Source organism: Mugil cephalus, chromosome 11 (assembly GCF_022458985.1).
Source record: "Mugil cephalus isolate CIBA_MC_2020 chromosome 11, CIBA_Mcephalus_1.1, whole genome shotgun sequence".
NCBI lineage: Eukaryota > Metazoa > Chordata > Actinopteri > Mugiliformes > Mugilidae > Mugil > Mugil cephalus.
In genome coordinates, this window is record NC_061780.1 from 7,167,283 (window position 1) to 7,194,845 (window position 27,563).

General features: G+C 43.7%; 1 protein-coding gene across 4 annotated transcripts in view; it reads right to left on the minus strand.

The window, feature by feature from the left end:
- ddr1 (discoidin domain receptor tyrosine kinase 1) overlaps positions 1-20,167 on the minus strand; it is a 35,746-nt gene extending 15,579 nt beyond the window's left edge. Inside the window, exons 1-8 of one of the 4 annotated variants that reach the window (XM_047598886.1) lie at positions 19,800-20,167; positions 10,091-10,248; positions 7,722-7,824; positions 4,145-4,220; positions 3,435-3,587; positions 2,483-2,630; positions 1,324-1,426; positions 332-518 (exon numbers count right to left, since the gene is read on the minus strand). In XM_047598886.1, coding sequence (XP_047454842.1) covers positions 332-518; positions 1,324-1,426; positions 2,483-2,630; positions 3,435-3,587; positions 4,145-4,220; positions 7,722-7,824; positions 10,091-10,248; positions 19,800-19,801 — 930 coding nt within the window. In that variant the 5' untranslated portion in view covers positions 19,802-20,167. The remainder of the gene's footprint in view (positions 1-331; positions 519-1,323; positions 1,427-2,482; positions 2,631-3,434; positions 3,588-4,144; positions 4,221-7,721; positions 7,825-10,090; positions 10,249-19,799) is intronic. The other 3 variants (XM_047598885.1, XM_047598888.1, XM_047598887.1) reach the window with 3 other exon arrangements.
- Positions 20,168-27,563: the final 7,396 nt, after the last annotated feature.

The following is a 27,563-nucleotide window of genomic DNA, read 5'->3' on the forward strand; positions in this document are numbered from 1 at the left end:
TTATTAATTAACTTAACCACAAGGCAACAAAGTAGCTCTGTGTGCTGTCCTTAAACTACGCATTGTGTCATTGTGTCACATTGTGAGAAACACCTCTCACAATCATTCACCTACAACAATGCAGTGATTTCATTCAGGATGAAAGACTGAATGTTTTCTACATCATCTGACAGTGTATTAACTGATGGTGCTTGAAAAGACCACCCGACATCTGATTTACAGACAGCTTGGTGCCACCTGAGACATGAGTGGGTGAACACTGTCCTCACAGTCATTTACACATAACAGCATGTTCCCGATCACACACATAAACACAACTTTCAGTGCCTACCTGCATGTTGTGGAAGAGACGCGGCTTCTCAAAGTGGAACTCGATATCCACGCTGCCTTGCCCAAGGGCTTCTCGGCTCCAGCCCAAGTAATCGTACCCAGGCCACACCCTCAGCTCTTTGGTTTGTATAAAGTCATCTTGTCCCAGGACACCATCACACAGCTGACCCAGGCCTCCAAATTGCATCCTGCACACACACACACACACGGTGTGGGTTAACATGTGTTTCTCTACACAAATAATGCTGGAGGCTGTGCTCTGATTGTCACTCGTTTTCACACACATGTGTACATATATATTTCACATGCAAACAAGCTTTCATACTCACTTCATTTTTACTCTATGTCATGCACAAACACACATCTCCACAGACACAGAGCAACAACACAGGGTCACCAAATAGGTCCCCCCCCACTCCCAGCCACATCAGCCCTCGCACACACATCTGCAACAAACACGTCTGGATAACATCAAAAGTGCTAGCTCACCCGCAAGCAAAACAGTTCAGCCCCATTAACTGCACAGCCCATGTAAGTGTGGACCCCTCTGCCCCCCTCCCTTCCCACCAGTTCCTGGTTCACCCCTCCATTGCTGCTTGCCAAAACTTTATAGCCAGGAAACACGCCTCAAATCCCTGAGCAGCTAAAGAAAATAATGTCATTCCCATTCGATTAGGCAGACAGAATAAAGTTTCAAGAAAGGATTTGGCTGAGACGCCACTTCAGCACTGGCAGATGTGATGAGCGCTGCGGAGATGCTTTTGGTATTCCATTGATTGAGTCACATTTCAACTCACATTCCTGACTGCAACATTTGTGAATCGTTATCATGATCATATTTACCGCAGCAGTGTTGTAATTCAAAACAAGGCCACGTCTGCACATTAGCATTAAGCACAATCCAGGAGTTTATGGGAATTTATGGAAATGGGATGCCCGCTCATACATAGAAATGAAAATGGTAAGGATGCCTAGAGCAGCTGAATATCTTACCCTTGCTGTGTGCTCCCGTCGTAGGTGGAGTCGTTCAGATAGATGGCCATGCCGGGCAAGTGCATGACGTGACCCACAGGAGCTGTGTAAGCTTTCAACCCATCTGAGGGACAAAGAAGAATAAAAACAAAAATCAATTGTACTCGTGGAGTTGTGGAAACGAAACATGCTTAATGTATATCTCAAGACATGCACCGCATATGCAATTGTCTTTTAAGTTTCATCTTGTAGGACGGTTACAAGTTTACTGAGCCAACATTCAGCAGAAATCGAGACCGCAGGGAAATGGATACAGCTGTTTTTTAAGTGGTAAAACAAACTATGAGGTCGCCTTCTCTCCCAGCCACCATTAACCAGAGAAACTCAAACCTCTCTGCTCTAATATACAGCTAATCAGCCTTGAGAAGCGAGGTGACGTCAGCAACACTGACTAGAGTCAACCACTCCGCTCCGAATAATAAACTATTCTTCACGGAATGTTTAAGTGTGTGTAGAGTATCATCTGTCTGCACATAAATGTATGTAGATTACTCGAGTACCTGCATGAGGGTCAAGCAGGTTCAAACTGAATACCAAACAATATACAGTGGAAGGACAGCCTCTGTACAAACTCATATGAGATGAGAGGCCTAGTGTGTACAAAACTTAATATTGTGTATATTCTACATAATGGCCTGTAGACGAACTGAGTTGCAGCACGTCAGAAACCACAGCGGAACATATTTTAGAGGGATGGTCTCCCTGAAGACACAGACTGGGAACTGGGTCCTTCACTGGCAGATCTGATTTACAGGCAGAGGTGAGCCAGTCATAAATACTCAGCCAGTCAGTGTTGTGCTTCAGGAAATGTGCAGACCAACACCATCTATCAGAGCAAGGCTTCTTTTATCTGGGTAAAATCCCACCAAAGCTGTAAATTTGATGTAATGCCTTAACTCTGTGCCTGGGATGTATGGAAAGTAATTACTACCATCTGAAAAGGGATGAAATCTGTATCGCAAACTCAATCATCTTCACCATGTGAGTAATCCAGTTTATCAAGACCTGGGGGACCTCTTCAGAATATACAGAGCAAAGCAATAACTAGCACATTAGAAAAGCTAGGGACATTGTGTTGTCTCTTCAAGTCTCACGTCCACACGTTGAAACACACACTTACCGTTCCAGAGACAACCGTAGAGCTCCACCCGAAGGCAAACGCTCATAACTCGGTCAGCCAGCGGGTAGAAGCGCACCATGCGGGCCACGATGGGAGGGCCAAGATCTTTCAGCACAACATCGTATGTGTTCTCATTACCGGACACCACCTGGGTGAGAGAAGCACAAATATTCAATCACACAGTACAAGACTTCTCCCTACGGTTAAGCTTGAGTAAATCCCGCCTGAAAGCTTTGACTTTTTATTCGGCGTGTTTCTTCAAATTGTATTAATCTGAGAAGAGTTTAACCGAACTGACTGAACTTTTTATTTAACACACAAAGGTGCAAAGAAAGACTGATTTTACAGAGTGAGCCTCAGGCAGTGGTTGTAGGAGCAGTCTCAACTCAAAGATTTACTCTGGCTTGCAATTTCTAAATATTCACTGTGTCAATATAAGACTTAAAGTAAAAACTGAAAGTGGGGCGCAAGAATAACCGCTTGATTAAACACTGGTGGTTGGAGGTCTGAATCCCCACACTATCATGTGATAGTGGTGCAAAACAGAGACTTATCACAAAAGAAAATATTGGACATTTACCAAACAGAATAAGAAGTGTCTTTATCAGCACAGAGTAAAGGGATTCGTTGCAGCCAGTTAAGGCTGTTCTTGTCTGAACAGAAACATTATCTAACAAAGTTTAGGCATAATTCAAAACGGCACCACTTCCAAATGAATAATAAGTGAATCAAATGCAGATGAATAATACAGTCAGCTGTGATTAACACTACATTTATGCTACACAGCCCCGGGGATGTTGAGCTGTTTCTTATCAATAATGGAGAATCAGCCTGATCTGTATGCTCCTTGTGTCGATACCACAAGATTTTTAATGGCATCCAAACTGTTATTTTTGCTCCATTTGTGTACACAGGTGGTTCTGGTGTAATCGAGGGGAGGGGGTGATCTTACTTCTTGGCCCCAGCGGTCCTTCCAGGTGATCCATTTCAGCCCATTTCTCGAGTAGCGGAGCCGGTAACTTCGTGCAAACTCCTGACCATGCCCATCGGCATGGCGACCCTGGGTACCAACCAGAGCCAGGAAGTGGAGTTTGTGCAGGTCAATCTACAGGACAAATATTATTGTCATACCGCAAAATAGACATGATTACACTGAGATACACACAAAACCTATACCGAAGGCTGGATGGGTCACATATACACAATATGGTAAGAGCCAAAAAACAAACACTTATTCACATGAGGCATATGAGAGGATCAATCCTTATATCCATCTCTATATGTGCAGCTGTTAACAAAGGAAATGTGGACTGGCTCTGTCTACAGGTAATGAACCTTAACATGATATAATATGTTCATTAGTCAAGTTTAAACATTAACTAACAACACAAATAAGTGGATTCAATGTTGAAACAATACGGGAATGTTTTCCTCTACTTTAGTCCTCAACAATGATACATGGCTGCTCATAAATCTCTCCAAAACAAAGCCATGAGTGAATTAGGCTTGTATTATTATGGTAACAAATTGTTGCTTTAATATGAGCTTAATAATCATCAAATAAAAAAAATGGTCATTAAATGTTATTTTTTCCACAGACTATGCAGTAGTTGTACTGAGCTCTAATTAGAGAGGCTGAGCAGAGTAGACTGAGTATCTGACCTGAAGGTATTCTGATCCACTGGGGAAGACGGCTCCTGCTGGACACCACGCTCCATCTCCCTCTCCAGTACTCAACCTGAGAAACACAGAGAGCAATATTAATGCTAAGAGAAAAACTAAGAACTGAAATATTTACTAAGTCCCAGTCTCCCACCCAAGCATACACACGCAGACACATCAAAACCCTCAGTGCTGGCAGCATGCAGAGATACAAGTGAGAATTCAACACAAACAGACCATTACTCCTTTACCACCACAGCACATATTGGAGTCAGCAGCCAAATGTTCACATATCAATAGGGCAATGCTGTCTGACAGATACAACAGCAGAAAATCAGAAAGCCCTAGCTATGTCTTAATACACAGAGAGAGAGCAGACTGATTAAAAAAAATAGAAAGAACATAAGAACAGCTCATGAAGAGTGGAAACAAGATGAAAGGAGAGCGGTGAAAATTACTAGCTCCTCCACATTCTTCAAACCTCACAACAAGATCTGGTGTACAACGTCAGGACCAATCTTTATTCACAGCTCCTCCGCTCTGCCACGACCACACACGCACACCAAAGATTTTCACTCAGCGTGACCTTCCTAAATCCTGCCTGAGGAGAAAAGTTCATACTAGCACCGCATATTGGCCACATGAAGACCACACTCTTGGCTGCGTTTCAGTGGCGCTGGAGCGACTTGTATGAGGAGCTTTGGAACAGACGCCAGGCCACAACCCAGCTCTGACCACTTTGGGGCTCCTCTCAAAATGAAAGCTGCTGCTCAGACCACCAAAACAAATCACTATATCAACTCGGTCGCACTGACAGTGGCGCTTGGATTTTAATCAATCCCAATCTCCCCTCAGTGGGTGAGATCATTCAACTGAGAACCACAAGATGATATCAACACATTAGTGATCCTGTGACGGAGGGAGAAGAGGATGAGGAGAGAGGAAGGCTGGGCAGAGATCGCAATAAAATGTACCAGGCAGCAGGGTTAACATTACACAGGTTCACGCTGCCGAGTAGCTTTCTACCTAAATACCAGCCAACTTTTCATTGTTCGCCCATTGTTTTCAATTCACTCATTCCCTCCTTCTTTTCCCCACTCGCTCAGACCAATCTGCTGATATTTCATGGTCAAAGAGTAATAACAGTGAGGGGAAAACAGTTCTCCATCATCCCTTCTCACACCACCCTCCCTCAAAACCTGTTTTCAAATTAATTTCTGCCCAGCTTTCAGCACGCCAGTGCACCGATCCACCTCTCACTTGTTTTCTTTTTTGAAAAAACTTTATGTTCGCCGCTCTCTCTATTTTCTCCCCCTTTGTGTCAGGGTGCCCCTGATGTGTCTTAAAAAGAACTTAGACTAATAATCATTTCCACATGGTTAGAGCCTCAGCCAAAAGACCCAGCCCGACTGACTGATGGAGACAAATGAAGGCGAAAACACATATAATCCAGCGTGTGCTGTTATAAGTGGATGTAGCATGTTGAAGGTCTCACCCTGACTCTCAGGAATCTAACATCACGGCCAGACAGACATGGTGGTAACGTAATTAGCAAATGGGTTTCACGCACACACACACACACACACACACACACACACACGCACACACTTATTTCTACAGTGATCTAATAGACTTCCTACAAATTACTTTAGAATGGCACCAGCAGGATGAAAAATAGGCATGTGGACGAACAAATGAGTCCACAGTGACATGTGCACGAACACTAGAATATCCTTTACCTGTACAGATGCTGGACTTCAAGGATAACGACTGTTTTTTTTAACCTGGGCCACATTTCTCCTTCTCTTTCTTTTTGCATTTAAATGATGAATAGTTACAAATAGGTTTGGGACTGGTCCTGTACTGAGTGAGAACCGTGAAATGACTTCAGTGTAATCATACCGAGTACTTGTCCACAGCCAAGACAGGTCTTAATATAAGTGTCTATCAGCATTGTGGAAAGGATCAGGTTTGTCTTAACTGATACTATGTACATACCACTTGACTGACTGATGGCAGCTCATTCGAATAACATAATAACACCACCTTCACAGATTTTATTTGAATAGCAGTAGCCAGCAAGACACACAGTGGAGAACAGAGTGTTGTCATACATCTGATGCATTTACAGCCGTGTGTCCAAGTCCACAAAGGCAGTCAGAGGAAGCTTTGTGAAGTGGGCTGTGCCAGTTTGTTGGATAATTAGCAATTGTGAAACAAAAACAGTTGCTTTTTTAACCTCTTAAGTAACAATAAACTACACTGTCTGTAGTACCACTCAGACATTTTACTCAACTCCACGTCATACATGTCTCTGTAACTTTCTATCTTTATAGTGTTGCTGCCAGATCAGAGCCTGTCAGTGGACAGATGTCTGGGTTTAACTACTGCAGCCTTTTGTTGGATACCAGTTAAAACATACATGCTCATTGTTGGACTGGCTCTGAACATTTCCATTCTTTTGAATTACCCCCACAAAAAGATGGGAAAATACAGCACAAGTTTAGAAATATTGGAATAATCCTTGATGATAGCCTACGTCATGTTAAAGTGGCTCTTTTAAAGGGCATGTGAAATGACTGTCCTACTGTTTTCTGAAAATGCCAATAACGTAGTCTGTTAATCAGAACAAATTACTATTTTGTTACACTTAGTACACTCTACTGCATATAATTTACTGGACAAATAAGAGATGTTGGCGACAATTCAGAAGACTGGATCCAGGCTATTAAATCTACCCTATAAAGCAGCAACTAACTCCCAGCCAGAGCTGCCGTTCAACGTGTTTTCGTTATTAGACTTAAAAGGAAAAAGTGGACTGAAATCAACAGATTTGCACAGGTTAAATTATGCTTGCTACTAATAATATACATTGTGCATCAACACGATTTGATGTGTTTGCTCTCAAACCAGACTTTTTACTCTGTATTACAGGTTTGAAAAATCAGTTCCACTCTTCAGGCATCTAATTGTTTCAATTCATCTCAATATGGTGTGAAAATGAAATAGGCCAGTCATGAAAGTCATTGGACTTACGTAATCCATCACAGTGAGCATCAAGTCTGTATTAATTTATGTCAGTGTTGCTCTGTCATTGCATGGTAATGTCTGCTGTCTGCAGTTAACTCACAATAACAAATCAGTGAGTGCCAGGAAAGAAGGGAATATCACTTCTGAAATCTCTTACTGCACGGCACACATCCCAGAAAACCCAGAAAAATGTAAACCACAAGACTGTTGTTGCTTAATGGGGAAATGAAACCTACATGTACTGCAAACTATATCCGAAATAACACCCAATAATAACAGCTTCATTTCCCCTTTAAATAAGATCAACTGTTGGTATTACAACTGTTTACTTTTCAAAGGTACAATATTACTGTACAATTTATCAAAGCGCTAAAACAGATTAGTGTGTTCCCTAAATTGTGTTAATATGTTGTTTAAAACTCATCAAAGTTGTGTTTCAGTCTTGTGGTAAGTTACTGTTGACATGGATTGGTTGACAAGAATTATAATTTTGAGACTTTGTGCCCATGTAAGTCTGCATAGTTAATTTGTCACATTTATGTCCCACCTTCCATGTTTGGCCTCAGTGGAGTCCGACCAGGCGCTGGAGGCAGTGATGTCAGAGTCTGGGATGGTGCCGTCCTCCATCCCCAGGGCGTAGCGACACTGAGCTGTGAGGGAAGATTCGAGGGAATTTGACAAGTGAGAAAGTGTATGAGACAAAGGCCAAATAAAGCTAAAGATGAATGAACTTCTCTTCCTGGGGTGCATGGAGGAACATAATATCTAGGTTAGATTGTCAGCAGTCATCAGTGGTCACAGAGCAAAATGTTGTTATGTTTTCTTTGGGAAAACTACCTGACTTCATGCTTCATAAAACACAGAGACAGAGTGCAGGAAGAAAATACAACATTGTTCCTTTTGTTGTTATTTGTGGCTGGCTCTCTGAGCTAGGTGCTACTACTGGTTTTATGTACTGTGTAACAGCAGTGTTTAAGTATCAATGCTTCAGGTGAGACCCCTCTGTCTGTTTGTAACTATATCAAAGACGGTTATTAAAACCCGCATGTGTGACGAAGAGGCCCCTGCGAGTCACTGTGGCCTATCTGCTCTAGGGCTACGCCTTTCCTGTCCCTTTATTTCTTTTGTGTCTCCAGCTCTCCATCCCACACGAAGTCACCTCTTCAGGCTCCAGTGAACCTACAAAGCTCCTGTTCCAGCTACTAGTGCTTGGGGATTTGCAGAAAACAGAACAAAGGAGAGAAAGAAACTAAGGCCAAAGGACAGAGCACAGACAGGTCTCAGATATCTTCGCTCACTCCGTTCCGGTGGCAGAATTATCAAACAATCCGGATAGTGTGGTTTCAGGCAAGGATTACCCAACGACTCAACTATCCACTGTGAAGTCAGTCATGAGCTGGAAGTGCGGGCGAGAGGCTGTTTGGTCAGTGATAAAGTGAAAAGGGGTTCTGACAGTGATATGGAGCATTGGCTGAGGGTGACAGAAAGAGGAGGGGGTGGGCGCCTAACTTTCTGTCAGTGAGTCAGTGAACAGGAATGTTGGGCTGCATGACAAACCCTAAAAACCCCAACGGGTGCAGCAGACACACACAGTTCATCCACGCCCTGAGGACAGGTGCCCATTTCATTACATCATCATCATTATGCCACATCACAGTCAATGACCCGCCAAGCGCAGTCTTTTCACCTCCCTCCCTCCCCCGTCTCTGCCCCTCTCTGTCTGTCCTCCGCTTTCCCTTTCTCTTAGTGTAATTCTCCATAAAACTTCAGCCTGTGCACATTCACACAAAACTAAATGTGTAAGTGTGTCTCTTTGTATTACGGCCCAGTCGAGCTACAAATTCTGAACGGACAAATAATAAATGACTTAGCCATTTAACAGACAATTACTCATTACCGAGGCAATTTGTATTAAGGCTGCAAATGATTTGGTTTTCCATTATCAGCTGGACATTAATAACTTTTCATTTACTGATGTAAAGCAAGTAAGGAGGAAGAGGCTGATGGGAATGGTACAGTTTTTCAGACGCCTGTTAATAAATATCTTGATAATGGCACTATATTAAAAGTGTTGGGTAGGAATATAACAAGGTGCTGGACAAACACACTGTAAAACATTCAGAGAGAGCAACTGATGATCACATTTCATGGCAATACACCTTTTGTTGATTAATTCATTAATTCCTTAACTCCAGTTTCAGCGCTAATTTGGACGAATCCTTGAAGTAATTTGTCAAGTGAAACTTCATTTCACTATCCCATTCTTAAATGGAGATTTTTCAACTATTTGTTGATCTAGAGGCCGCTGTGGAATCAATTAAGTGAATTCTACACTAAGAGATTAATTAAATGATTAATCGACGCATAATTTAAACTATAATCAATAGTTCCTGCCTCGTTCTTATTCACAGTACGCTGCAGTCTGAAGGTTGAGCACATAACAAACAGTCTCCTCTGGTTACACCTGGCTGGCTCACATTCACTAACTCCTCATGTGCTCACTTCCCTACATTTTGACTGACACTTTCATGAACTGCCTGTGCATTAGCGGTCTTGATGAGGCAGTGGGGGACTGCCCGGCTATCTCAGTCTCCCATTACACACCACTGGCAGGCAGACAGGGAGAAGACACAGGATAGCCTGATGATAGTGGACGGAGAATGAGGCTTACTGATCTGAGAATGTGAGGAGAATGTCAGATCAGTGGGATGCACAGGACGAGGGGGAGGAAGAGGGTTTGAAAATGCAATCGTGTCTGAGTTTGTGGAAATAAAAAACATCCTTGAAATGTGCCAACTGCCAAGCCCTTTAAAAAGCGGGAAAGAAATAAATGAGAAAGGACAAAACTGGGGGAAATATTTATCCGCCATCAACACAGATATTTTCTTTCTAGCATGGCTGAACATGACACCCTACCTGGGTTAAAGTGCCACTCATGTTCCTCTGAAGATGACGCCAGCACTGCCAAGACTGTAATGACAGTGACAGGAAATAGCCGCAGCGTTGTCAAGGCCATGGCCGCAGCAGCACACCTGGTTACCTGTCCGGAGACACGCTGATGACCACAGGCATACCTGTCGAAGAGAAAACGATCATTAGAGCTACATTCTCCTTTGTGCTTGTTAAAATTGCACCATCCCCCATCAATTCACAATTTATTTTACTTTCACGTCCACATATGCACACACTGCTCCAGGACTGCAGGACTGAGATCACAAGCTTCCCATCAACAGCGATAACTCTACTCTCTCAATCAAATCCTCCTATCCTCTAAGCACATTGCATGTCTCACAATCATTAGTTTCTCAACACTTTCAATGCCAAGCTCAGCAATGGGCCAAACCCCAGTGGAGCGAGCGCAAACCCGTATAACGAAGGCCACTTTCATACGGTAATTTGTTTTTCTCTCTGGCACCAGAATGTCGTGACACAATAATACTTTGCTGCCTTCAGAAAGAGTACAAATAGCTTGGTAATGGAGGATGGTATAATTATCCGTCCCCATACTCGCAAATAACTTTATTCTTTCAGTATTTGAAATGCCAATCATCTTTCCAAATTACTGATTTCAAACCTCCTTTGTCTTAATAAGATGGGGCATATTTGGAGCACCCGGTTGTTTGGGATAAATAACAACCAGATGAAGCTGGAAGATTGAAGTAATGAGAGCCAATGAGTGCGAGGGAAGAGAAGGACAGATGTTAAAATATTTTTCAGTTAATGGAGTCACGAACATGGTGTGAGACAGATTTGTGCCAAGTAAATTTCTTACTCATGAAACCACATCATGGACATTTTGCATGCATTATTGACTCTCGAGATCCTTGAAAGCTTAAACCCCAAACCTACACTCAGATGCCTCTTCATTAGGTACACTGGGTTTTCACTGGGCCGTAATAAATCCTCCCTCTGTGAGGGCTGTAACGTCGAGTTTTGGTTGTGCTGCGATATACAGAGCTTCTAAAGTGACAATAAAGTTTGAATCAATACCGCTCTTAGAACACCACATTCTAGCTTTCATAAAGGTAGGTACTGAAGCCTATTGCATTAGGCTGCATTATTAGCTTTAGCTAGCACCTTATAAAACACCATCTGAGTATATGTGATTCCAATACTTTCAAAATGACATAGTGGGTAGTACTCAAGGCTTTCCTCACAGAAACACCAAACTAACGTGTGAAATAAGAATGTTTTGGAGCTATATCCTCATCGCTCATGTGCATATTTCCTTTGTGAATGCATTTGGAGAAGACTTCCAGTGGTGACACGAGAGGGAGGAAAGAAACCTCATGATAAGTGGAAGCCTAGAGAGGGAGTGACAGCTGAGACCAGGCTTTCTTCTCTGTAGACCCTCAGTGTTTCGGCTTCATCTCTGACTAGACTGGCACAGGCCGACAGCTGACGCACAGCTGTAGTGACAGAGGATGGAGGGGTGTGGGGGCGGCAGACGCTGATGGAGGCAGGGAGAGGGAATGTATTGAAACAGAGTGAAAAGTAACGTTAGCTCAGGCACAACAGTGCAGAGACGGCAGTACAAGGGTAGTGATGACATGGGTACATGTGTGTGAGTATTTGGGAGGAGGGACATGGTGTAGATATGGTGACTTATGGCCTTGCGGTGTATGTGCATGCATGTGGGCATGGAGAACTCGGGGATAGCCATCCAGTGCAGCTGTCCTGAAGGAGAGACACAACGCAACTGATACATGGTGCATGTGTTCCAAATGGGAAGAGAAACACAGAGAGAAAGAGAGAGAGTTTTTTTCCTTTACTGAAAAAAAAAAATCCCAAGTTGTCCAAATGAGTAAGTGTGTGTCCACACATGCCAAATGACAAAATGCTGAAATATGGGGCTCCCTGGACTGAGCTCAGTGTGCAAAATCAGAGCTGAGAAGCTGATGACTGGAGCCATACATCCATGGCAATCACCATGCCAACCACCATGCTATCAACAAACACTTTCCTTTATAGCATATCATCACCGTTTTGTCAGCAAGTGTGGAAAAAGGATCAAAACTTTTATCGACCTCACCGCAGAGAGAGAGATCACAAACAAGGAAGGAAAACCAACCACACAAATGTTTAAGCATTCAAGAACAAAAGCGGCCACAGCCATCTGAGAACATTGTTGCTGGAAAAGTCAAGTGGTGTTGAACAGCTGTGGTTAGTGCTCAGAGAGAGTTAGAAGGGCCCGCTGTGTTCTGGAGAAGGCAGCACAGTGTGAAGACCAATCTACACTCTAAGATTCTGTCTCTGCTAATCCATGGGTTGGACTAATGAATACTTATGAGCAGCTGCTGTTCTGTTCCACACAACAAAACACAACCGACATGAGGGACAGAGCGAAGAGCACCGAAAAAACAGAGGAGATCTTTTTTAGTTAGCGACCATTGCATCATTAAAGATTGGTTGCCAGTCGCTATAATTAGACTGCCTGAAAAGCTGGCAAGAAAACCTTGGCTCTGGTTAGCGTCTTTTCTAGCGAGCCCTTCATGTTGGACCAAATGTTAGCATTTGTTATTTTTCCCCCATTGTTTAATCAGGCCAGTCCAAATGTCAGTGTTGACCTGGAGGATTTTCAGGTCATTTTGAATGTTTTAGCCCATTAACTGCAAACTGTGTATGTTTTACATCACTGCTGACCATTTTCCAAAAACATACCATAACTTTGTGTGATTTCATGCATTCCAGAAAGTCATTAGTTTCAGTCTCTGTCAGTAGAGTATAAAAGTCAGGCTGCACAGGCTTGACATCTAAGAGAGGTAATCAATCACAGTCATTGAAGCCCATTTTTTTCCGTCACAGTTACATTATCAACATTTAAGAATAGAGACAGGTGCTGAACGTCGCCTTAGAAAATTTCCACTTGTGCATTCCACACTGATCGTGTTTGCTTAATAATTGCTCATCTTTTGAGTTTCTGGAGCAGAACTCATCCTATCAACTTTATTAAAATTGATGAGTACGATGACATAAAGCTGCCAAAACAAGACAGATAGCTTCCATCACGAAGCTCAAGATCAAGAATTAATATCACACCTCATCTTTTAAACATATAAGTATATACAGTTCAAATAAAAACAACTATTGTTGAGTATTCAGCATAAAATAATACATTCATGTGATGCCAGAGTAATAAGAAAAACTGAAGTGAGTGCTACCAGTTTGGGAAAATGACCTGCGAATCGTTAATGTCATATACACAGATGGTGGACATAAAAAGACTGCATTCAATGATCAGCGTGCACGTGTTTGTCACTATTTATATGTAATAGCTCGCCTGATGTGTTCCCTTTGCTCTTCTTTGTCATGCAAACACTGGAAACTGCCATCGTTTCAATGCCTGGAGCATAAATAAATGTTATTTGAGCCATCCATGATTTTTCTGCATTATGACATAAAAGCATATGAGCAACCAAAGTCGGTAAATGGACTAGAAGTCTAATTCTAGCCATTGAAGCTGCTAAAGGTGCAGTATTTATGGGCACAGATGCATGCTAGTGGCTAACAATGAATATGCTACCATGGTAATTATTTTGGGTCTAACTTGAATTGACCATAAAACAAAGTTTTGGACATATTAAGAAGAAGGTGAGCGGATCATCAAGATGAGATATTTCACTCAAAATCCTGAAAATGATGGAAGAAGAAAGAAGATCACCCAGGTCAGAAGGATTCATCCTCTGGACACAAATCTGTGTAAAATAGATAGAATGAGTTGATTGTATACTGCACCACTAGCATGGATGTAAAGAGTCTGAGACCTGTTTGAATATCTAAAAATATGCAGTGTGCTTGGAGAATGTTCAGCAATAATGTAATGTGTGCAATATGCTACGTACAAAACCCTCAGGCATTATTGCTTCTCAAACATCTTTCTTGTCAAATGCACAAACAACGTGTGAAGTCTCCGGTCACGGCCAGATAGAGTGACGCGCTGCCAGTAAGACGTGACTAATGGTCACTGGGGAGACACAGAGTAGTGAGCTCTTTGTTTTGGGTTTCCGTCAGTGTCTGAGGGAGCTGGCTGCATGCACCACTGCCCTCTGAGTCCTGCAGAGAAGGAAGAACGGATTAATCTTCAATCTTCACAACACTTTCAACGGCGCGACCGGCCAGCCACAGAAACAAGGTCATTTGATGTCTTTCTTGAAAACAGGCTTGTTTCTATGTGACTCAGATGGTATGATTGAAGTACTGATTCCTGTAGGGCCACTGTTTCCTTGTTTTTATTGAGGAACCACTCGAAGAGGAGGTATGAGTTGTTTGGCTAACCCAATCCAACCATGGAATTCTTTTTTTCAGCTAGAAAACATTTCTTCAGCTTGCTTTTGGTTAAATATTAAAATATTACACAGCATAGTGATTCATCCAGGGAAGAAACAACACAGCCTTTAGTGATGGTGTCAACGAATCCAGTCTTAAATCTGCACACTTGTAATTGTTACCATCCAGCTATGGATGAAGTGTGGTGTTATGGACCGTTATTTGTCATGGTGTTCATTTCATTCATTGGTCATCAAGTTTTGCATCCATGACTCACAATAACCATGAATAAAAAGAAGTGCCAGTCATAAGTGTGGAATCTGATTTTGCTGAGTTGCAGAGGAAGGATGAATCACTTAAAGCAGGTAATGAGAGTCGAAGGAGAAGAATCAGATGGCTGCCGAGTCAGAAAAACAAATTAAACAGGAGCAAAGAGAAAAGGAGAAAGCACAGCACAGATGACTGAAGGAGGTGGTGAATCATGAAGTAGTGTGATCGTAAAAGACACACGTTTCCAGAATAGTTTAGTTGTGCTCAACAACTAATGACTCATTAAGACAGCTCATCTAAAACCCAACACACAATACCCAACTCAAAACACAACGTACTGGTGGCAGAGGCACAGCAGGGTCGTATCATAAAGCAGTTTGGTGTAACAACACAGCTCATTTCAAATGTAATTCTCAAGCTAACAGCAGTGATAGCAAAGAGACCCATGGGCTCAATGGTAGAGTAAAAACAGGTAAGAAATGAGCATAATAAAGTTGGGCTCATTAGCATGCAGCTGCACCAAGCTGGAATCTGTCAAAACTAGGGCAAAACTTTCATCTTTTCCCCTTTACGCTGCCAACTTTGGACTTGGAAGCAGGTCCACTCGGCTGCTCGGCTGCTAGGATGCCAGTTGCAGCATTGCTCAACATGTCTGCATGGTGGACAGATACAAATGGTGACCGGTGACGAGACGTTTGCCCAGCAAAAGAGGACACCTTCATCCACTGCAGGGGACAAAGCATTACACCACCACCCAGCTACTAGGCAGAAACCACATTCATACAGCATGGTCATCTGAATAATCTTAAAAAAAAATAAACTGGACATCTATAAAACTAATGTACCTTTAAAAGCACCAAACCAAAACTGTTCAGAAAATCTGTAAATTAAGAGTGTGAAGGAGATGGGCAGTCTTCTGTGCACATGGTTATATAGTGCACGTGTTTATTTGGAGATACTGCTCAGTGATTCCTGGTAGGGCTACACTGTTGTTTTTGTATGTTTGCCAAATAAAAGAAGAAAAGCTGTGGAGAAATGGCACACCCACCCATCTATACATCCATTATCAATAACTACCTACCCCATAGAGGGTCACAAGGGGCTGGAGTCTAATAATGTCTCCATAATGTGTGTTGTCATAATGCACTGCCAAAGGTAAGGCGTTAATCTTAAATAAACATATAGTGATTCTTATCAAATGAGGTACACAATTATGAATTGTGGTATATTCAAGTAAACAAAACAATAATGTGTTAATTAAAATACGAAGCCAATAACTAGGTAAATCAAAAATGTCTAGATGTGTACCGCGTGTACACAGGTTTCACATACAGGTCTGGACCGATTTTTAGTCTGGAATGATTTTAATTAAAGCTGTATCATTGTAGTCCAATACAGCGACATCAAGAGGGACAATGTGAGAGAAAGAAGCATCAACAGATACAGTGACAACACACAACAAAGAAGGACTGTGGTTATGATATGCTCAACAATACAAGAGAAACAATAAAATATCAAATAAAATATGACAAAGAACAGAGAGCACATCAACGTGATCTACAGAAAGCTGCAGCATCATGTGAATCAAAGACTGATGTTCCCTTTCTGCGCATGCAAAGGAAAACCACTAGAAGAAGTGCGTGCTCTAATTTCCGCTGACAGCAACTGGAACACTGTTTTGTTTCTTGGGGCTAAAGCCTCATACATGTCGGTTCATGCAATTTGACTGTCTTCAGCATAATCCATCTGGAGTTTCATTTCACTTTCTAGTGAAAGTAAGGTAATGACAGACCTCGCTCACCATCACTACACGTAAGGCCAACTTATCTGCAACGTAATAACAAAGCTTGACTGAAAGATTAGTCCCAGGTTTGACCTTACTTGAAGTGTGGGTGTAAAAATCCTAATGAGAACCCAGCAGGTATGAGGTAGCCTTAGCACGCTGATATGATGGTGTCACAGCAGAGTGTATATGGAGCTTGGAGTTTAGTTTGACACCGAGGCTACTTTAGGGCCGCAGTGTGATTGTGTGACACAGCCCAGTTCCCTGAATTCAATTTGCAAAGTCTCGCTGCCACCTGTCAGAGAACAAGTAAGAAGCAGAGAGGAGGATGGGGTGGAGGGAGAAAGGAGAGGCATGTGACAGCATGGTGATACTCTCACAATGAGCAGAGAGAAAACAGCCACAGATTGAAACACAGACACACAGAAATTCTCAGGAAAATTTCCTCCACTAATCCAAAAAAAGAGACTCAGAATGAGGGAGTGTGGGACAAAAGCAGTTCTCTGCCCGCAGGAGGCTGAGAATTATTCACCCAGAGGGCAGCTATTGAAACACAGAGAGCGAGAACTGGAGAAGGAATGAAAGAGGAGAGGGAGGTAGAGAAAGAGGGATAGACTGGAGAGAAACACAACACAGCAGAAAGATCAGGTCAAACAGGAATGAGTTCAGCGATACTCAGCATTTTGAGTCAAAGTGAGACAACGGTTTGGCCGAAACCCACTGCTCCAACAGATGCCTTCTCTTTTCTAATGAACGACAGCTGGGGACAAAGAAAAGTGCATCAGACATCTCTGGACTGTTTAATGTTAAGCTACTGTAGCAGGCAGATCATACACTCACCTAAAAGCAAATTCTGATCCCAAAATGCAGTAACCTGGTTAATATAAAGTCTGTAGCCAACAAACACTGCTCTGTTAAAAGCCTTGAGCACAGACTGACACCTCTATCATACTCACAGTCCTCCTACTCATCCTCCTCCTCCTCCTTTTCAGTGAAAAAAGCCTAAAAAGAGCTAAATTACACATCACACAACAACTCCTGATACTAATGTGCCCTTCCAACCCCTTTGAGGAACAGACAGACATGTCCAGCCCACTCAAACTGGAATTCGTTGCGACTCAAATTCATCACATCCAGACAAAACACTTCACTTTCACACCGCTTCCTTCCATGTTCTGACAGGATTTGAAAAGCACTTACTTCACCAGGAGCCATTAATAATTATCAGTAGTATACAGGAACACAAGAGGCACAGCGTGTACTATCAGTGAAAACATCACCACTGTGTTGAAATTAGGTTAAGAAAAATGAAAAGAGAGTAGCAGTGAGAGGCAGTGAGCAGAGCGCATGGTGGCTTTTAAGTTTCTTTCCATCTTTTATAAGGTTCTTCCTCCAAAAGAGATAACTCCAACTTTCAGTAGTTCAAAGATGTGCAAAGATGCATGTGATTCACAGTCTGGATTCAGTATTGCCCTTTTCTTATAAGAACATTACCTTAACATCATGAGACATGGACTGGAAAGAATGTACCAAACATCTTTTGTGATTCGAGAGCTTCACAAAGCGAACTGCCTCAAATGACTGCACTCAAGTCTGCGCCTACAAATACAGACAGTTGAAAGTCCAAGAGTGTGATCGGAGAGCCATGCCAAATCAAGTCTTCTCTTCTGATGGAAACATTTTATTTATTCATAACATAGGACACAGCTGAAAGATTATCCAGGTATGACTCATTAAATCTTACAACATGCAGATTCTGGTGCTCAAATATATTAATATGAACATTAACAACATGAGCCACAATTAAATCTGGATTCTTCTTTTTTTCATTTCTCCTCAGCTAAAATGAGACGAGAAACCGAGCTCTGAGATACCTCAATAAGATAAGGTGACAAAGTCTTTGAAGAAACCGCAGTTTGCTTACACACCCTAGCATTAACGTTGCTATCTAACCAGGGCATCCTTAATGGAAAGAGCATACAGATAAATAAGGATACTCACAGGGATGATAAGGATAAGATGGATGAGCAGAGGAGAACGGAGATAAATGAAACATGTAGTGCTGCTTCAAAGGGAATGGAGAGATAGAAGATGAAGGAGGAGAATGTGTGCTCCATGTTAGATGTAGAGAAAGAGACAGATTGCCAGAATGATCAATTAGGGGATCAGACTTATGCTGAAGGTCAGGGAGGGCCAGAGGGATGAATCAACCCTGAGAGGGAGAGAAGGCTGGTCTGAGAGAAGTTAGTACTTTGGAGACGGAGCTTCATGAAGGAGAAATCCAATAGATTTGAAAACTCGCTGACAGCTGAATCCCAAGAAACATCACAGATCCCACTTTGAAGTGTCACCCCCCATTACACCATTAATTTGTTTGTCTGACAGTATTGTTGAGCTCGCCCTGGATGTGACCACACATACGGCAAATGCAATTGAAAAGTCCAGCTGTCTAGACTTGAGGGCAAATTGGTTCAGGAGAACAGGGTGGACAGTGGAGTCCAGCCATCAATTGGCTTCATTTCCCATTAAAGAAGGACTGTAGTGTAGGAAGGCAAGTGGCCGTGTCGCGCCTTTCGACTTAAATGAGTTCTTTCCTCTCAGTCTGTCGGGAGCCAATTACACACAAACACAGACTTTCTGCCTAGCACATGACCGCAGTAAGAAAAGCTGCAAAAACAAAAAAAAAAAAAATGTTTTCTGGGTTGCAAACACCATTATCACCATTGAGCTCTTTTGTGTAACTAGACACATGAGTCACATCGCGGTAAAGAAACTGCGCAAAACATGCAATTCGGTCATTGTGCAAGATCTGCCTCCTTTAGGGTTTTGAATTTGCATCCACCTGCCAAAAAGTCCTTTCAGAATGGTTAACTACCAGAAACACAAAGACAAAGTCACAATGCTCGGTTGTCACCGAAACAATGACCCAGATAGAGAACAACAGACCGAGGTCAATGATCAACCAGGCTAGACAAACCAGCGTTCCCATCGTAGACACCAAACTCTGCCTCTGTGTCTGTGTACAGACTGGCACACAGACAGGCACCAGTGTGCATTTTTCACCCTGTATATAAAGAGAGCAATCTGAGACTTTCTGTTGCCGAGTTTTGAAACTTCTACAGACCGAAACAAAACAAATAACAAACCACAATTTCTCAGACAGTGGCAGACAAATTACTTAGCTCTGTGCATACTTGTCCACAAAGCATATTATGCAATTAATGTCACTTTGTTCTAAACCTACGGGGACAAAGACAAATCGATGAAAATGCATCCCGACGTGTGTGCATGCGCACTTTTACTCACATAAATGGTCCCTCCGGCTATTTCAAGTATTCTGCGTCTCCTTTGCTGGACTGCGCAGCTGATGAAAAGCAGCTACGTAGGGCCGGCGGCTCTCGTGGAATTGCTCTGGGAGAATTCGCAGCCAGATGCACATTAGACAGGGATCCAGCAGACATGTGCTTTCTGTGAGGGACTGTGCATCAACACTCATTGCTCCTCCTCACTTTATGTCCCAGCCCTTGCTACGGTTTCAAAGAGGGAGGGACAGGCGGAGAAAATGCCAATTGCCTGTATCTATTGGCAAACAGCACAAACGCCCCCACCTCCTTCTCTCCACAACAATCCCACACCACCTCTGGACTGTCTGCTCAGTCCCTTTTTCAACAACCACATCTAGTGTTTTGAGCGGCGGGAAAGGTGACTGCACAGCTGCACCGCACACCCACTGAAGCCCATCGTTAATTCCTCCATCAGGTCACCTCCGCCTCCACGTGAGCACAGAGGCATGCACAAACACTCAGGAACAAGCTGGCAACAGAAACATGTTCAATCACACCCACATTCGCACCTTTCTCTCCGTCTGTAATAACAGAAAGCTGAAATATGCAGCTTTAAACTGAAAAAATAAATAAATAAATAAATAAATTCTTGATTTCTCCACCATTCCTGTTCTCAGGAAATATGAGAACACCACCTGATTGATTCCCAATCACCACCCTTTCTTCTGGTTCACGAAAACACAAATGTACATCCTGTTCAAAGTCCAAATGTTCTAGCAGCTCCTCCCAAGAGTCTGAAATGTTTCCTATATCAACACATTTCCTTCTCTCCAATGGTCCGCTGCCCCGCACTGATTTCAGGTTTAGTTCTGGTGACTGATTAGCTCCCCGGTGGAGAACCACCTCATAAGACCAGAGGTGACTAAAACCAGAGCTCGTGGTCTTCTTGCAGGTCACCTGTGGTGCTGTGGGGTCACGAGGTGAACCATCGGTGCGGTGCCCACCAAGTCATCCCAAACATTGCACATTCTACAGAGCCACTCATCTGCTGTTTTGCACCATAACATGTCCAAAGGAATCACTTTTGTTTAACTTGTGGGGTCTCGTGAATGAGGTGCAACACCAAGCAGGTGAATGATGAGTTCAACAGACTGCGGAGAGAAGGAATGACTGGTGCCAACGAACCTATTAAACTGTTTGGAGGCTATTCCAGTCACGTGTCCGGGTGAAGATTTTAAACTGAAGCTGGAGGAAGGAAAAGTGAATAAACGTGTGAGTGAGCAGTGGTCTTGGCACAACTCGGGGCTCTGAAATAATGTTTTCTCTGCGGCTGTCAAGGACCCACATTTAGCAATATGTTGTGCAGCACATCTTGAATAAGTCTAGACCATGATGTACACCGTAAGAATATTTCAGCTACGCAGTCAGTAAATGCCACGATGTATCTGCCACACACACACGCGCACCGAGACCGGGGGCGCAACGTTATACCTCCAAGAGTCGGTGGCCAGCGTCCAGGGCTGCAGCGCCCGGATCACACCGAGACTTACAGACGCCAAACCACAGACAGACACACAGACATACATACACACAGACAGACACACAGACAGCTGGAAATATCCGCCGCAATATTATTATAGGCGCTCTTATTATGGAATAAAGAACTCGAAGGATTTACACGAGTTGGTCGGCACTTACCTAAAAAAAAAAAAAAAAAAAAAAAAAAAAAAGCAGGGACAAGAGTGCTCCGACAGCCGTCCAAACTTCGGGATAAACTCTCAATTGAGTCAACTGTGACCCGAACAAAACACGTCCACCGAATAATCCAAAACTGAGCCCCGGAGCGGTTGTTGCGTGAAGTGCGCGACCTCGAGCAAAACTCAGAAAACAACCAAATAGTCCGTCTTTGCTGAACGCACGGGCTGATATTACGCCCGCAGCCCGACTCCCCACAGGGAACAGTTTATACAACTTGTCGACAACAAGGGGGGAAATATAAAATGAAGGAAAAGGGACCGTTCGGGGTCCCTGCGCCTCTGCCCCTCTCCTGAATCTAAACCCCGGCTACGCCACTCTTCCACAGCAGCCGGGCCAGCAGGCGCCACCAGGTGCTCATTTACATAACTGCACCGGCTGTATCCAATCGCAGGCGCGAGCAAGGTGTCTGATTTAATATTCCAGCAGGAGCTCTGTCCAATCAGAGCCTCGGGTGGGCGGGCCCCGTGGTTCTAACAGCACTGCAAAATGTAATCCAACGTGAAGCCTTTGGGGACAATGGGTGTTTCCTCGTTACAGCAACGGTGAGATTTAGGGAATATGACATATGATACAATTGCACGCAAGATATTCTCACCTTGTTAACCCTTTACATCCACGAAAATGTTGCTCTGCTTTTTTTGAAGCATTTTAAAAAATAAAAATAAAAATAAATCAATCAAATAAAGTCGTTAACGCCTTCAAATGTCTGTTCTTCTGTCATTTATGTAAACCCACAGCACTCTGCCTTGGTATTTACCTCTAAAGGAAACTTTATTACAGAGTATCGGTGGTGTAACTGTATAGTATTACTGCCCCTGGGCTGTAATGACTCAGATTGAAGGGTTTGCAGCATACAGAGCTGGAAACAGGACGGTCGTTGATATGGGACCCCAAGGCAAAGCAGCAGGGAGACGGGAATTCATGTTTAAAAGATTGGGCCACATGTGTGTTTGCGCTGAACAGCATCAAAAAAAAGTGAACAAGTCAGAGTGAGAGCGAGGGGGAAAAAAGGCTGTAAAGCAATTACAGTATACGTTGGTACTTGCCCGTATAGCTGAGGGGAGGGGGAACTTTAGAAGGCACTCAATCAGCAGCGTGGGACAATAAACGACAGTTAACTGACTCTGAGCTCCACCTTGGATAAACAGGGAGGTAGATGAGACTATTTGGTGGCTAATGTTCGCCTGCTGTGTGTTTTAGTGTGTATTGTTGCACATTTTAACTTGTTAATGTCCTATTGTGAGGCAGCGTTGTCCATTAATCTTTTTTCTTTTTCAAATTAAATTAAATTGACACGGGGGATGATACCTACAAACTAATGTTTTTGCTCCAATTAAATAATACTAAATAAAATATGACTATAAATACACATTTATAGAGCAAAGACAACATCAGCTGCACAGGTAGTATGTAAGGTAAGATTCAATTGTACTATTTGTCAGTTAATACATGACAACTGTGTTCTTCCTAAACATATTTTTCTCCTGCTTGATTCTTGCCACCTTAAGTGCAGTCCGCCCCTTCCACCCCCCCCCCCACCCCCACCCCCACCCCGCCACCCCCCCCGCTACCTCTCTCCAACTTTCTTTGTGTGTATAGAGACTTAGTTGCTCTTTCATGAACAGGCTTGGCCTCATTCTCTCTGCATATCGTTAACATTCTCTCATCGCTTTTTAATTCAGACCTGAATCAAACCAACACACACACATTCAAGCTTTCCACCCTGTCTTCTTAACATACACCAGCACGAAGTTAATTCACATCATCACTTATTAATGTTTCTGCTGCTTAGCAAACTTTGCTCTCCAGCACGCAAATATGACAGGCGATGCTGTTCGGAAGAAATGAAAGGAATAATGCATAAAGTACCGTGAGCATTTGAAAGGTATTACCCGCACCATGACCAATAAAAGGTTAACAGAAATGATCTTGCTGATGAGTGCAGTAATTCTCGGCTATTTCACTCCCCAGAGCCCGTCCCTTCTCTTTTCAGCCCTTTCTGTTGTGCACATCGTCCAACTGGCTCTGCTTTGTTCGTTGTCCAGGCAACTGCAAATCCCCTGGCAGAAATTATGACCTTTTTTCAGCATTATTTCCTCTACCCTGCGCTGCCTCTCTCCTATTCTTTTCTGTTTCTCACTTTCTCTTTACCCCGATCCTGTTTCACATTTTCTCCTTCTTTCACAGAACATGCTCAGTTTTGGGTTGTCGTCACTAAAGCCCCTTCTTTCTCCCTCCCTCCTTCCCTACCCGCTTTGAGTGAAAACCAGTGGAGCGTATAAAGCAGGTCTGATCCCGTGTGGAATTCACAGAGAGAGAGAGAGACAGAGAGAGGAAGAGGTGGACAGGGAGAGAAAGAAAGAGAGAACAACTTGTGTTGCACTTATGAGTCAGCAAGGACGAGAAAGCTCTCGGTGCTATAGGTAAGAGGAGATAAAGAAATGGGAAAAGAATGAGTTCCCCGAAACATCAATGGTCTGTCAAGAAGAAAAAATGGGAGTTTCAGCCGAGGGAAAACTTTGTTAAAAGTTAAAAGAGTGCTTTTACTCTTTAAAAAAGGTTATTGCATTCTGAAGAAAATTACCATTTTCATCCAAGGCTTCTATTCAGGAAAGGTGGCAGATGATCTATTGCCTGTCACTGTGAATATGCGGTTTGAATTTATCGCCTTGCTGTCATGACATCAGTCCAAAAACACAAACATCTGAATTAGAGATGGAAGTGTTCAATACAAAGGCATTTCATGGGACAACACACACACTCTCTCTCTCTCTCTCTCTCTCTGTCTTTCTCCGTCTCTCTCGGGCAGCCTGTCCGCCCCCTGTTGTGGTCTGACAGCTGTGCAGGGCTGCAGGATTCAGACAACACAGATCAGTTGCAGAATGCGAAGCTTGCAGTATGCTGGGAACCAGCGTAAAACCACATACCAAGCATTCTACCCACAAACCTCTCTTCCACTGTCTTTTTCGCCGGGAACATTCAAAACCAATAAATTCCTACAATTTGCAATGGGCAGTGAAAACCTCCAGTGTCTTTAATAACGAAATACCTCTTTTTTCCCCCTTTACTTTTCTTTATTCACGTGCGTGGGTGACCTCACGCTTGTGTTTGCTTTGAACACACACGCATGCATGTGTGAGAGCGTGCATGTGTGTGTCTGTGTAAATGTACAGCTCCACATGCAGCCCTGCTTGGCCCCAATGTCTGTTTACTGTGCTTTGTCGGTATCAGTGTCATGGGCCTGGGGCAGGTTGTAGTTGATTGGCCCCTGGAGAGGCTCTGGGAGCGTTGGAGGTGTCAGGGGTCACGGGGTCAGTGTCTGCTCCGGGGGGGGGCGAGGGGGGTTCCTAGGTGGAGGGCAGCGCTGGGTGTCACAGGCCCCGGAGCTCTCTTTTTAGGCGTTTGGTGAGTAAAACGGTCCTGTCTGCTCCTCTCACTTTCCACAGGGCTTTCTGATTTGTCTCCTGTTGCCGTTTGTTCCTTGTTGTCGTCCCATTGCCAGGTTTAATTTTGTAAATCTATTTACTTCATAAGACAAAGACTCTACAGTCATGCTAGCAGCTCTGTGAGTCAGCAGTTCGACGACACAGTGTCTAAACAGCTGAAGCTATTTGGTAATAAATTAAAGCATTGAGTAATTAATAGCCCTAAAGGAAAAGCAAGGGGGTGACTAAAGTTATTATGGGACCGTGATGTGTAATCACTGAAGAGATATTTATTTTAAAAGTATAAATCTTAACCCCATGGTGTCTCTAGAGGAATATCAGCGGGTCAAGTGAGCAGAGTTCATCCTCTGGAGAACACGAAACATGTAAATATATAATCGCCGTAACTCCTATTTACACTCACCCTGTCTGCACTTAACGCACGTATCCACTTTAATCACTTATTTACTTTGTTCATGCAGCCGTGTTTACACTCACACGAGCATTAAATTGCATCTGAATGTGAATCTGAATGTCTTCGTAGTACATTCAGTTGTAACGAACATATTTCAGTCTGGACCAAAAGTAGGCTCACAGCAGCATGTGTAGTGTAGCCAGACAGACAGTTTATAATCCTTCCTCTTGTGTTTGAATTCTGTGTTTTTAATCATCCTAATAGAGGAAATTACGCTCTTATCGAAGCATCAGACTCTCGTTTTGGAAGCGAAACGCCGCTGACACATCGACAAAGTACCTCTAACAGATGTATTTCTCTGGCTGGCGGCAGCTCCACTCGGAGATATCCAAGTATCTGCTGGGTGAATGCGATACGGCCGGGAGGGCCCTTGTGATCGTGCAGCTGGATGTGTCTGAGGTGCGATGAGCTCAGTGTTGTCAGGGGAATGTGGGGTGGGGGGCGGCAGCGAGGGGCGGACGGGAGGTGGGAGCGTCGAGCGTTGGGGTTTGGGATGTTCCAGATGACCCCACACGCGGTCGTCAGTCTCTGGAGACACTCTCAGCTGTAGCGGTGCACTTGTGCCTCCTCTTCCTCGTGTCTGGAGGTGGAGGAGGAGGAGGGGGAGGAGGTGCAGGCTCTTTTTGGGTGTCATGTTACCCCCCTCCCCCCAACCGCCACCCCCCGAAAATCCCCTGCTATTCATCCATGCACAAGCGCACACACACACACACACACACACTCACATCTGACAGTGTGGAGGACTACAGCCTCTGCTATGGCATTTGGGAGGCTCTTCTACAACTGTTGCCCTCTGTTCAAACTGTCACTCTGGGCCCTGTAGGATTTGACTTCCCTTTTCCTACCCCCCCACCCCCACCCACCCACTTCCCCCCCTCCTCTCCTCACCTGTCTGAACTAGCAGCTGAATGAATGGCCTCCCTTTCTTCTTCAGTCTCTCCGTGCTGCTCGCCACAGCGCTTTGGGAGTTACTTATTTAGTATGTGGGAATCTTCTTTGTCTGCCTTCCACCCTCTTGTCTTTACCAATTACACGTTTGGCCTGTCCACACCCGTGCTCTTCTGCTTAAACAGTAGTTTATCTTGGCTGATGGCTGCCTCTCAGAGCCATGCCATGTTCCCAGTGTCTGTACGAGAAGACATATAATTATAGCGATCCTTTAATTATTTTAATTAATATTCAAATTGGCCAAAGCCCGGGGGAGAAACAAAACTAATTCACTGGAGTCATTTCGAACACCGTGCCAGAGAACATTATCCCCATGGTAACCCGAGTCTCATCTCCCCTCCTGGATCTCAAACTCTCCCGCCCTGTTTTAAAACTTTCGTGCAGCCTGTTGCTGGGTCCCTCCAGTGAGAGTGAATGTTGTGGCGTACTGGAAGGCCCCAGAGACGGAGCGAGTGTGTGGAGGGCGAGGAGGAGGAGGAGGAGGAGGAGGGGGAGGAGGTGAGGGGAGGACTCGGAGGGGTGCGAATGAGTGCCATTGCAATGCTGTGAGAGGTGGTGCTAAAAATACCTATTGACACATGGGCTCCAGCTCACAAACAGGGTCACAGACAAACACTCATGCCAGTAACCAAAGAGGTCTGATTCATGCATCACCTGGCACAGACACAAAAGCCCTAAACTCCTCTGTTCGATACAACGGTTAAATAATGAAACACACAACAAAGCCGCTACAAACAGAAAAAAAAAAAATAACACTGAAATAAAACATCGAAAACCTCAGAGTTTGCATTGGCAGTGCTTTGTGTTTTGGAGAGCTTTGTGTCGGCTCGAGTGCAGGCCCTTTACACACTCGAGCACAAGTCCTCTGAACAAACAAGCCCAGCTGCCATATTGTGACCCTCTGCAGGAGGAATATGGGAAAGCTGCTCTGTACACATCGTGTTGAATGCTCACTGTGGTAAATATTGTTTTTGAGTTTACCTCGTGCTGACATGCTGCTGGGAGAGTTCACCGAGCACCGATCAACTGAAGAAAGGAGGTTTCATTATGCAGTTCGCTAAATGACGTAGGCGCGGTGAGCTCATCTGAGACAGTAAGGTGTGTGCGACATTAGAGGAAGCTGTTTAACCCTCCTGTTATCTTTGGGGCCCATTCAATGCCTAGCGTCTCTAAATATATA